Here is an 11,178-nt window from a genome sequence, read left to right on the forward strand (position 1 = left end):
GAGAGAGAGAGAGAGCTTGCATAATTATTTGATTTCTTTCATTGTTTATGAAGGGATGGAATCAGGCTTTAAACATGTTAAAGAATAATGCCGATCACTGGGCATTATTTGCAAAATCAATTCTAGATAGAACCCGCCTGGCGCTTGCAAACAAGGCAGAGTTATATCACAGTATTTTACAGCCATCAGCAGAGTACCTTGGATCAAAGCTTGGAGTGGACAAATTGGCTGTATGAATTATTTAAATAATTTTCTTCACTCGTGCCTCATCATCTTCTATTCAATTTCAAAGCATTGTGTTTCATGTATTGTTTGATATAGATTCCTTGTTTCTGTCCTGATGATTATTTCTTGCAGTTGAGCATATTTACTGAAGAAGTTATCCGTGCTGGATCAGCTGCCTCTTTATCCACACTTGTTAATCGACTTGATCCAGTTCTTCGGAAGACTGCTAACTTGGGAAGGTTGATTGCATTGCCATTTCTTAGCCAATCATATCATATATGATATCACATAGTTAGAGAAATTGGGCCGGCAAATAAAGAGATTCAATACATTGATGTTGTTGAAGCTTAAGAAGTTTAACATGTGCAATGTCAAAATTCTATGAGCCTAGGATATGTGTTTGATGTTACTCTGGTTGGCTTGGACAGTTGGCAGGTTATCAGCCCAGTTGAAGTGGTTGGATATGTTGTAGTTGTGGACGAGTTGCTCACTGTCCAGAATAAAGTATACGATAAGCCAACAATTTTGGTGGCAAGAAGTGTGAGAGGTGAGGAAGAAATTCCAGATGGCACAGTTGCTGTGCTAACACCTGATATGCCAGACGTCTTATCTCATGTATCTGTCCGAGCAAGAAATAGCAAGGTAATTTGCTGAATAATCATAATTTTCTTGCCTCTATAGCTGACATGTTTTGGGAAATAACAAACCTTCATTTACAGGTTTGTTTCGCGACATGTTTTGACTCCAATATTCTAGCTGACCTCCAAGCTTGTGAAGGGAAGTTATTGCGCGTAAAACCAACTTCTGCTGACGTAGTTTATAGGTACTTCCATCTGTTCTTTATGTTGAAAGATGTTCATTTACTAGATGAGGGTGAGCTGAAAATGATGTATACTCTCTTCGCATATATAATTGCAGTGAGGTTAATGAGAGTGAGCTAGGAGATGCAAGTTCAACTAATTTAAATGAAGACACCCCAGCACTGACATTAGTGAAGAAACAGTTTACGGGTAGATATGCCATATCATCTGATGAGTTCACAAGTGAAATGGTAAGGCTTAAAAAGCTTTCTATCATACAGCCAGCAAGCTACTTTTTTTTTTTTTCATTCATTTTTGATTAGTTTTTGGAAAAATATCTTAGATACTAATCCTTTAACCTACCTATAAATGAATATCCTTAAAAGGCAGGCATCTTCTTAATTTCTGACAGTTTGCTGTGATATCTATGGTGATGGCAGGTGGGAGCTAAATCACGTAATATTTCTTATATAAAAGGAAAACTGCCCTCTTGGGTTGGAATTCCTACATCAGTTGCCCTACCTTTTGGAGTATTTGAAAAAGTTCTTTCTGAAGACTCAAATAAGGTTGTTCACCTCTAAACTTTGATAATTGCTCACATATATCGCTCATGCAGCTGTCATTTCCTACTGATACATTAACCAGAAACAGTCTGAAGTTATACTAATCTGTCTCTGGATTTGTGTTTTTGGAAGTTAACCTGTCATTTACCTTAGACTGTCATTTTGAACTAGGAGATGTATAGAAATTTAACTTCCACACTTACTCATGTGATTGCTCCTTTCTCGTGCGTATGGTCAAATTTACTATGGAAGTCCTCCAAAATTGTAAGAAGACAAATTTACTTTATAATGAATATAAATATAAAAAGAAGCTAAAGCTTAAGTAGTTTATATGGTGGAAGTCTAGTACTCACAAAAAATGTTAGTGTAGAACGATAGAAATGCAGCTATAGGTTCTGCAGCTTCACTACTGTATCTTTTCTGCATGTCTCAATTGTTAAAGCATTTCTAGTAAAAAAATTACATAAATAACCGCACAATTTCTCGATATAAGTGGAAAGAGCTGTGTTTTACTAGTAAAAAAAAAAAGATGTAGCTAATAGCTAGTAGAGTTGCCAAATGACTAGAAACAGTACTTCTAATGGCATTGGTTTAGTGCCCTGCATTTGTTCTTGTCTATTCTCGTTCTATAGTAACATAAAAGAACTACTGCAGTTTTCATTTCATCTGCTTATATATATATATATATATATATATATATATATATATATATATATATACTCTAGGCATACTCCCTTTTTCCATGGATCTAATTGCAGTCAAAGCCTATCTTCTGTTTGTAATTCATCATTTATCCAGAGAGTCATAGTATAGCCATAGTCTTTATTTGTGTATGTGTGCTTGCTTATTTTATAGGCTGTTGCTGACAAGATAGAAACTCTAAAGAAAAAGTTAAAAGAAGGTGATTTTGGTTCACTAGGGGAGATTCGAGAGACAGTTTTACAGTTGACAGCACCACCCCCATTGGTATGTATTTACTTCTTTTGTTTTTCTATCGAAGGCTTCACTGCTGAAAATTGTAATTCGTAACAGATGATATGTTGCAAATACATGCAATTTTTATTTCATTGCCTGCAATAGTACAATCACATGATCTCCTTATGGAAATGTGTTCCAATCTCTGAAGTGTTGTGGTATCCTATCATTCATTTTCCAACCATAAATTGTTAGTAAAGCAGGCCAATAATGACTTTTCTGATTTGTGCTGAATCAAAAACTAAAGTATTATATAGTTTTTACAAGATCCTCTTCTTCCTCATAACTGAAGTTTAAGTGCAGTAAAGAGTTGTTTATTGAATTGTTGTCTTTTTCAGTCATTCCTTTTCTTGATATGAATCATATGATATATAAGTAATATAACCAGATTCTCAAAACAAAAACAAAAAAAGATTTGATATATAACCAACACAACAGCTGTTCCTGCAAGTAAAATAACTTGAGTGGAATGTAAGTGCAAGCTGATGATGAGAGTTACTTTCAGGTGCAAGAGCTGAAGTCTAAGATGCAAAGTTCAGGAATGCCTTGGCCTGGTGATGAGGGTGAACAACGATGGGAACAAGCATGGCTGTCTATAAAGAAGGTAAGAATGTTTTGCTGCATGTGCCCATTTGAACTTACATAGATCTTGGAATCTGGTGTTCGTAAATCCTTTTAATGCTAGTAATTTAACTTCCCTTGATATTAATATCAGGGCCTTGAATTATGTCTCAAATCAATTTTTTTCACATATTTCTTCTTTCTTTCCTATTGTACTCTTGAGTTGATTGTATATTCTCTTTGTTTCTTGTTTCTGTGGTACTGGTACATGGCTAAAGCGTTCTGTAATCGCACTTTTCCGATATTTTCTCTACACTTTAAGAACAGTAGATCTCACAAACATCATAACTTGATTTCAGAGCTCAAGCTCCCAATCAAAATTAATGCTGACCAATGTTTTAAGTTTTCTGATATATTGGGGTGTGCTCATCTCTTATAATCCAGGTCTGGGCTTCGAAGTGGAATGAGAGAGCATACTTCAGCACAAGAAAAGTGAAATTAGATCATGATTATCTTTGCATGGCTGTCCTTGTTCAAGAAATAATAAATGCTGACTATGCATTTGTTATTCACACAACTAACCCATCTTCAGGAGACTCGTCGGAAATATATGCCGAGGTATTCAGTAATATATATGTAAGATACAAGTTCTATTTAATATCAGAGACATTGATTGGGTTGTTCTACTGTGACAGGTTGTCAAGGGACTTGGAGAAACCTTAGTTGGAGCTTATCCTGGACGTGCTTTAAGTTTTATTAGCAAGAAAAATGATCTGGACTCTCCTCAGGTATAAACTTCAGTGCCCACTTGCCAAAAGTGACAAAAGAGTGACAGACTATGTAGGGAATGAATTCCGTTGTTAACTTCCTCATGGATTATATACTAACGTAGTGTATCAAATTACCTAAGATGGTCACTGGCTTTCACAGACGATGTGATTAGGAAATACCAAATATGTCCACAATTTTTTGCACTTACACATGGATTTCTTAACTTACCCAAGTAGTCTATCAATCATAAAACTTCCTTACTTCAGAATAACAGTTTGGTCATTGGCCACACCATGTAATTAGGCAACACAATATGTCAATAAATCCCTACCATTGTTTTCACTCATGAATATGTGGATATTTTTCAGCTGTTAGGTTACCCTAGCAAACCGATTGGCCTCTTTATAAGACGGTCCATAATCTTCCGATCTGATTCCAATGGTGAAGATCTTGAAGGTTATGCTGGTGCAGGCCTTTATGACAGGTGAACTACTATACAATTGATTCAGGAAACATGCTTCTCTCAGTAACTTACATACAATGGCCAAAAACTTTCTTTTGATTCTATAATCACTTGATTTATGTCGTTTTTTTTGGTAATGATAGTGTGCCTATGGATAAGGAAGAGGAAGTCGTGCTTGACTACTCATCTGACCCACTCGTTACTGATGGGAACTTCCAAAAGAAAATTCTATCAAGCATTGCTCATGCAGGAAATGCAATCGAGGAGTTATATGGTTTGCCACAAGATATTGAAGGTGTGATCAGAGATGGCAAACTCTATGTTGTCCAGACAAGACCCCAGATGTGATTTTTCTGTTGTTCTTAGATTCTTTTATAGGAATTTCAGTAAAGATGCAATCCAAATGAGAAGAAGTAAAAGGAGAAACATATAATGTGAGAAACATATAATGTGAGAAACATACATGAGCATACATTTGTATTTTATGAGGTGGTCCGGTTTTACATGAAGCAATGAGCAATATGTCAACTGATGATACTAAGAGTCCACAACTCCACTGGAGTTGCACCATAAGAAGTCAAGGACGTTATCTTTATTCCACGTATTACATGCATCTCTCAGCAGTCTATAGTTAATCCAGAGAGATCCATCCACACTTCGTTCAAGCGCCCAGAAACATGATGTGAAGCATTGTATTGGGCGATTGCATAAGCACTCTTTTCTGTCAGGATTCCTGGTTTTCCATTCAAGTGCTTGTTTAGGCTGCTCACAAGTGTGTCGAGTTCTTCATTAATGTCATCATCCTTAGCAAACCCCGGAAACTTTCTGGCTGCTATGCAACGACTTCTCCGCTTATCAAACTGCAAATTCAGTTCAGGGAAAGGCTGTGGTGGTGTTCTTTCATATTTGGCAGGCAGATACAACCTTACATAGTATTCCTGTCCATGCACAGATGGGATAATGCTTGTTAACACCGGAGCCGTGATGGTAATCTGGGATGAGTTAAGGTTATCGCCATGAACGTACTGATACAACCTGTGAAAAGAAAAAGTGAGAGAAGAAAACATGGAACCAACGAAAAGCGAAAACGAAAACAGTGTTGGAGAAACCTGTGAAAGCCATCTTTAGTGGCCTTTTCGAATGAAGTTGTTTCTAGGACTTGAGCTGACATCCATGAGGATTCTCTGTAGAGTCTGACCTCAAAATCTGATTCTGAATGCACCACTCTGTACTGAGGTGACTCAACAGCTTGACCAGAGAGTTCAACTACACCACCACAGAGGTAGCATATAACTATGAGTATGAATAGCCTCTCCATTACTGGATGATTAGTGGTCTGTCCCATGAACGAACCTCTGCCTTTATAAGTGGCAAGCCAAGACAAATCTAATTTTTGTGATCTATTTGCAAGTGACTGAAGTCAGTGGCTTCAGTTCCAGGTTTCCACCACCATTTCCTTTAATCTGTTTCCCACTCATGTACAAGAAGTGACCAAAAATATTCCTTGTACCACTAGGTGATTAGAGTCTTACCAAACCCAAATATAATCGTAAGTGCGCCATGTATGAAAGCAATGGAAGCATGCGTACAATTGAAATTGAAAACAGAAACAACAGTCAAATTCTTTTAGAAAGACACCACTGACTAAAAGCTTGAAAAGAGTCAAAGAACTTGGTTATAGAAGGAGACAATCCAAGTATTCCTAGTCCAAGAATTGAAGGGTAGGTTTATGTTCGGAGGCCCAAGCTAATCAAGGCGGATGATGAGATTTAGGGTTATGTTTCGAATTAATAGTTATAGTTGTCCATTTTTGTGGACTCCTTATTAGTATAAGTTTAGATTGTCCGTATTTTTTAGACTTATGGGTTAGCTTTCGTTTTGTTTTTACTAATGGCTCGTTGGGCTTGTATTAGAGATTTTAACTCCTGCTTGACGAGCATAATTTGGTAGTATGTCGTTAAGCTGTAAGTTTATTTAGTCTCTAAAAAAATTATTAAAATACTTTAACTCACTACATCTTTACATATGTAAGTAAGGTTTAAATTCATAACTTCGCTCAACAATATCAGTTAAGCCATTTTATGCACGCAATTGGTGCTTATGCTCGTTGGTGCGTAGAATCCGCCCCACAGTTAAGCTAGCTAAACATCCAGGCAACGGCTCACCAACATAAATTTACTTCGTCTTTAGTTCATGAATTCTCATAACCAAGTAAACCAACCTTGATGTGTACTTATCTTATTGTTTTCACCCAATAATTGTACTTAATAAGCTTGTCGATCAGGATATAACTTCATGCATGTGCCGGTGAATCGAACATATGATTGATCATCATCCTTGTGTTCTCTCCTTAGCAAGCAATCCAACGAGACTCCTTAAAATTATGCACTTGGTTGGAGTGACACAATGATGATGTACGTATTAGAGAGACCTAGATGCCAATGTCTCCATGATGAAGATGATTGCCAAATGAAGCATGCCAAATAGTATTAGGTAGAGAATTTGATTAAACACACATTCTTCTCTAACAATTCCCACCTCCTAACTTAATGAAATTAATCATGGTTTATTTGTCTCTGCAAATGCAATATGGATTAACTTGAAGCATTCTTCTCTATAATTATATCTTGGAAAGATAGCTAGGTCATGACCAATTGACCATGCATACTTGTTAGACAAAATCATTGCTCAACATCACTGTTCCACGCTTTGGTTAGCTTTGTGTATTTTTTTTTCCCACTTTCGAAGACCTTTTTAAACTTGTAGCATTCATAATTAAATAACATCCACACAGACCCACTGGACTAAGCTATAGATCACACTATGCATAGAATAGTACACGTACTATGGAGTATCATTGTACAGTATTATTCTATTGGATTCAGCTATAGATCACACTATGTATAGGATAGTACAATATACATTGAAAGATAGAGAGATTTGCTTCACTTCACACGATCGAACAACTTCATTAGAATGAGTGTTGGTTAATGGTTCTGGTTCATCATTCTTTATCTAAGATTCTAAGAACCACCACCATTCTTTTTCTTTTTCATGATCGATTATTCTATTTTTTTTCTTTTATGCTGGTATAAGTTCAGTTCCATGCACATTTTAACTAAAATGGGAAGGGCTTAGTTGTAGATCGCATTCACAGTATATACAGATGTAATGCCCAACTTTCTGTGATCCAAATTTAGACGGCATGTTCTTTGCTTATTCGTTCCTAGGAGGATGGAGGAAGATGTTCTTGAAAGGTTTATACAGTATGAGAATAATTCAAGTATTATAGAGATATTGAATGGTTCAAATGCAAGGCATAATTTACATAAAGTTCCTAGCTAGTCCATTATATATAAGGTATATAGTGAAGCTATATATTCGTTCCCTGTCCCAGAATTTCATAATTATGCACACTCTTTTTTCAAGTGGGATCGGATAATTATGCAAAGGTACTAACTCTTCTGTTGGAGCACCTTTTAGACTTTGAATTCAACCCCATTCCACATTCAGAATCGGATATATATTCGACTATATCATATAAGCGGCTCACACAAAAACAGTCAAGGAAATACAACTGTGTCATCATGATGATCACAACTAGCTAGCTATATTCCTTCGTATATTCCTTTGTGATCGAGTTTAAGTTTTGATTACAAGCACACGTACAGCAGCTTAGGGCAGCCTGCTGGTTCTGTCCGCAAAATGTGGCAGTATATGAACCGAACCTCTTATTATGTTTCACAATTTCATGCCGTTCATTCTATTAAAGGTCGACCTCAATCCAGGAATCGAGACTCGAAAAGCTCACCTTTGGTTGCTTGTGGGGTTCTTAATCGACATCAACAACCTGCTCATTACACAATTCTAGTCATGTTGTCTCTGTCTAATCCCACTTCTAGCTAGTGATTCCGAATTTTTCCACATGGTTTTCAGGAAATGAGTCTTGGTCAATTCCTAATTTCCTATAACCTTTTAGCCGATAATATATACTTCTTTTCTTTGCTACATTGAATCCCTTCTGCAGAAGTTATGATATCACACAAAAAATTCAATCGGCAATAGAGAACGCTGATCATTTAATATGTAATATATATATATAATCTGATGTAAAACTAGTACTGTATAAAGTACTACGTATAAACTATAATCCCTTCTGCAGCTCTGATTTATGTTTTTAGTACATTTTGGTTGGTTTTACACAAAGCTGAAACTTTGCTGATGATGTATGAAGCTTCAAAATCTATATACTAGCTTAGACAATCAGTATTTCTGTTATCATTGAATTCCAGAGATCGAATTATTCTTTATATATATATATATATATATATATATATATATATATGGTGATGTTAAATTTGAGATATGTATCAACGTACATGTCGTAGCTTATTTTGGAGGTTGAAGGACTATTGCTAGAGGTAGAACTTGAATCATATATAACACAAGGCTGCTCCCCAAATTTCCTGTTGGCATAACATGCATTGATCGAGATGGAGCTGTTTTGCTATCAAGTAATAGCTGCATGCCACACACAAGGTTCCAAGAATGCGAGACTAAAATTGTAAGCAGACCTGGAAGTGACCCTAGTGATCAGATCATATGTTGAACACTTGAACTTGATCTATTTTCTAGGGTCAATGCAAGAAATTATGCAGCAGTACTACTGAGACGTCCAAAAGGTGAACTTTGGCTCCCATTCTGAGAGATATATATGCCCAAATCTTGGCCCTACGTACCTTGCTGTGTTGTTTATATGAAAAACTGAAAACCTAAAACGACATTCCTTTTCCTTTTTCCAGATGACTCGTATTCACATATATACCCGGCCATACTTATATCATTGCTTCAAGGTGGAGACACCATCATTCTATTACTGTATCAATCCCAGATTGAAAACTGAGTCTCAATCACGAAAACAAAGGAACTATGCGCAGAATATATGGCCTGGCTAAACTTTAAAAAATACAGGGCCCTTTAAACATGTATATGACAAGACTCACAGTACACAGTACGTACTGCTGCAACAGCTTTCTGGGATACAGAAATTCTAGTGAACTAGTTCTATATATAATGAAGGAATATATTTTGATTATGTTGCACTGGCCGCTCGCATTGCTCGCTTTAGTTTTGTTTTATCATATCGATCATCTCAGAACTTCACCCTTCCTTAATTAGTTCTCTGATCGAGGCTAATGAAAAGCGAAACTCTGAATTCTATTGCACACATGCATGTATATATGGATAATAACATCACATTTCCTCCCACACTAGATTTTCAATGCATGTATAGATGTATTTAAGCGTTCTTTACTATCTACGTACAAGCTTAAATCATCCTTAAAGTGTCTGCTTAATCAAAGTCCTCATCAAAAACATAAATGAGTTAAAAGAGGTAACAAAAATGAACAAAGAGGTAACACTAATTTGTATCGATCATCAGTTAAAAGGTTATATCCGTATAACAAACTCATATCAAATAAGAAGCACATATAAATCATCGGAAGACTAGGGTAAGTTCTTATTGTTAAAACCATCATCTTCTAAAACGCATAATTATTTGTTTCCTGGCCTAATTATGAAGCGACCCTTTTCCTTTTCAAAATCCTTTCCTTTGTTCTGTTTTTTTTTTGAATAATTCCTTTGTTCTCCTTCAAAAGGAGCTCCACATATAGTACTTTAGCAGCCTTTCCAATTCCATGCCATCAGCTTTAAGTTTAACTAATGATACAATTCTGCGATAGACTATGGTCGCCCAAAATAATTAACCAAATTAGACTTAACCCATAGGTTAAGCAACTAGCCTCGATCAATAGTTAGTGAGACTTATTAACTTATTTAACTGGTTAAATTTCAGCGTCCGCATAAACGTACGTACGTTGGTAGCAGCAGCTGCATTTGTTCGCCGCCTGCAGCAAATCCCAGCAATAGATTAGAGTCCCCACCCTCTTCATGATCGAAGAAACACTTCTACTATATAATTCTTATCGATCTCTACCCCAAAAGTCCAAAACCTCCGGCCAGCATCGTATGTATAGTAGTAGAGCACTGGCTAATGGTTTATACAGATAGCCATTCAGCCAAGAGGGTTTAAAAGGTTTAATAGTTTGAATAATAATTTCATTTCCTTTGTGTGGTAATAACCGATCGTTCTGTAATGAGAATGATACCTGTGGACCATTTTCTGTTTGTATATAAATATCAAGTTTTCAATGTATATAGATATGTATGATATAGAGGTCGCCGGCCGGTTGAGTAGGGTCATCGGACTGGTTTAGTATAAAGGAATGGCCGGGGGAAGTGGAAAGCATCATTACTAGAGCCCTAAAAAGAGAACCCATTTAGGGATTTCTGGAGAAAGCTACCCCAGCCTTGAGCCTTGGTGCTTGGTCCTTATTCCTTCATTTTATTCCTTCATTTATCTCCCATAAAAAATTTAACCAGCTCTTAGTTGATAATACACATCATCTTACGTACAAACCCGATCATTCACTCTGCAAAAATGAACCAGTTCTATAGTAGCTAGTTCGTACTTAAATTTTCACTGCAACATAGTATAGTAAATTAATTGTTTCCGTCTATAGCTTCTACTGGTTCTCATGCATATACATAAATATATATATATAGTCTCCTTCCAGAGTAGGATCCCGCTTTGAAATTAAAGTGCGGGACTCCTTATTTCGTTCACTTTCATGTCGTATTTCCACATCTCAACCGTATAATGTCTAAAACACAGTGTGTAGATCATTCCTGCAAAGTTTCATCAAATTTGAAGATCATTTAAGCTTCCGTAATCGTAATTTACATGAACGGTTCTGTT

At 36.3% G+C, this 11,178-nt stretch overlaps 2 protein-coding genes across 2 annotated transcripts in view; one reads left to right on the plus strand and one right to left on the minus strand.

The window, feature by feature from the left end:
- LOC101314659 (alpha-glucan water dikinase 1, chloroplastic-like) overlaps positions 1–4,976 on the plus strand; it is an 11,512-nt gene extending 6,536 nt beyond the window's left edge. Inside the window, exons 22-33 of the mRNA XM_004298939.1 lie at positions 54–230; positions 358–464; positions 654–867; positions 945–1,048; positions 1,144–1,276; positions 1,466–1,591; positions 2,444–2,554; positions 3,069–3,167; positions 3,569–3,742; positions 3,820–3,912; positions 4,264–4,379; positions 4,502–4,976. Coding sequence (XP_004298987.1) covers positions 54–230; positions 358–464; positions 654–867; positions 945–1,048; positions 1,144–1,276; positions 1,466–1,591; positions 2,444–2,554; positions 3,069–3,167; positions 3,569–3,742; positions 3,820–3,912; positions 4,264–4,379; positions 4,502–4,706 — 1,659 coding nt within the window. The 3' untranslated portion in view covers positions 4,707–4,976. The remainder of the gene's footprint in view (positions 1–53; positions 231–357; positions 465–653; positions 868–944; positions 1,049–1,143; positions 1,277–1,465; positions 1,592–2,443; positions 2,555–3,068; positions 3,168–3,568; positions 3,743–3,819; positions 3,913–4,263; positions 4,380–4,501) is intronic.
- Positions 4,935–5,789, minus strand: LOC101314948. Its single transcript, XM_004298940.1, has 2 exons — positions 5,468–5,789; positions 4,935–5,393 (listed from the first exon to the last, which is right to left on the minus strand). The coding sequence occupies exons 1-2, from the start codon at positions 5,701–5,703 to the stop codon at positions 4,976–4,978; spliced, it is 654 nt and encodes a 217-aa protein (XP_004298988.1). The 5' UTR covers positions 5,704–5,789; the 3' UTR covers positions 4,935–4,975.
- Between the last annotated feature and the right edge of the window lie 5,389 nt (positions 5,790–11,178).

The sequence above is a fragment of the Fragaria vesca genome, linkage group LG5, assembly GCF_000184155.1.
Source record: "Fragaria vesca subsp. vesca linkage group LG5, FraVesHawaii_1.0, whole genome shotgun sequence".
Lineage (NCBI taxonomy): Eukaryota > Viridiplantae > Streptophyta > Magnoliopsida > Rosales > Rosaceae > Fragaria > Fragaria vesca.

Coding starts and splice junctions, on each gene's coding strand:
- LOC101314948 (XM_004298940.1), bottom strand. CDS start 5,703: ATGGGACAGACCACTAATCATCCAGTAATGGAGAGGCTATTCATACTC. Junction 5,394..5,467: donor ACTAAAGATGGCTTTCACAG/GTTTCTCCAACA, acceptor TTCTTTTCACAG/GTTGTATCAGTACGTTCATG.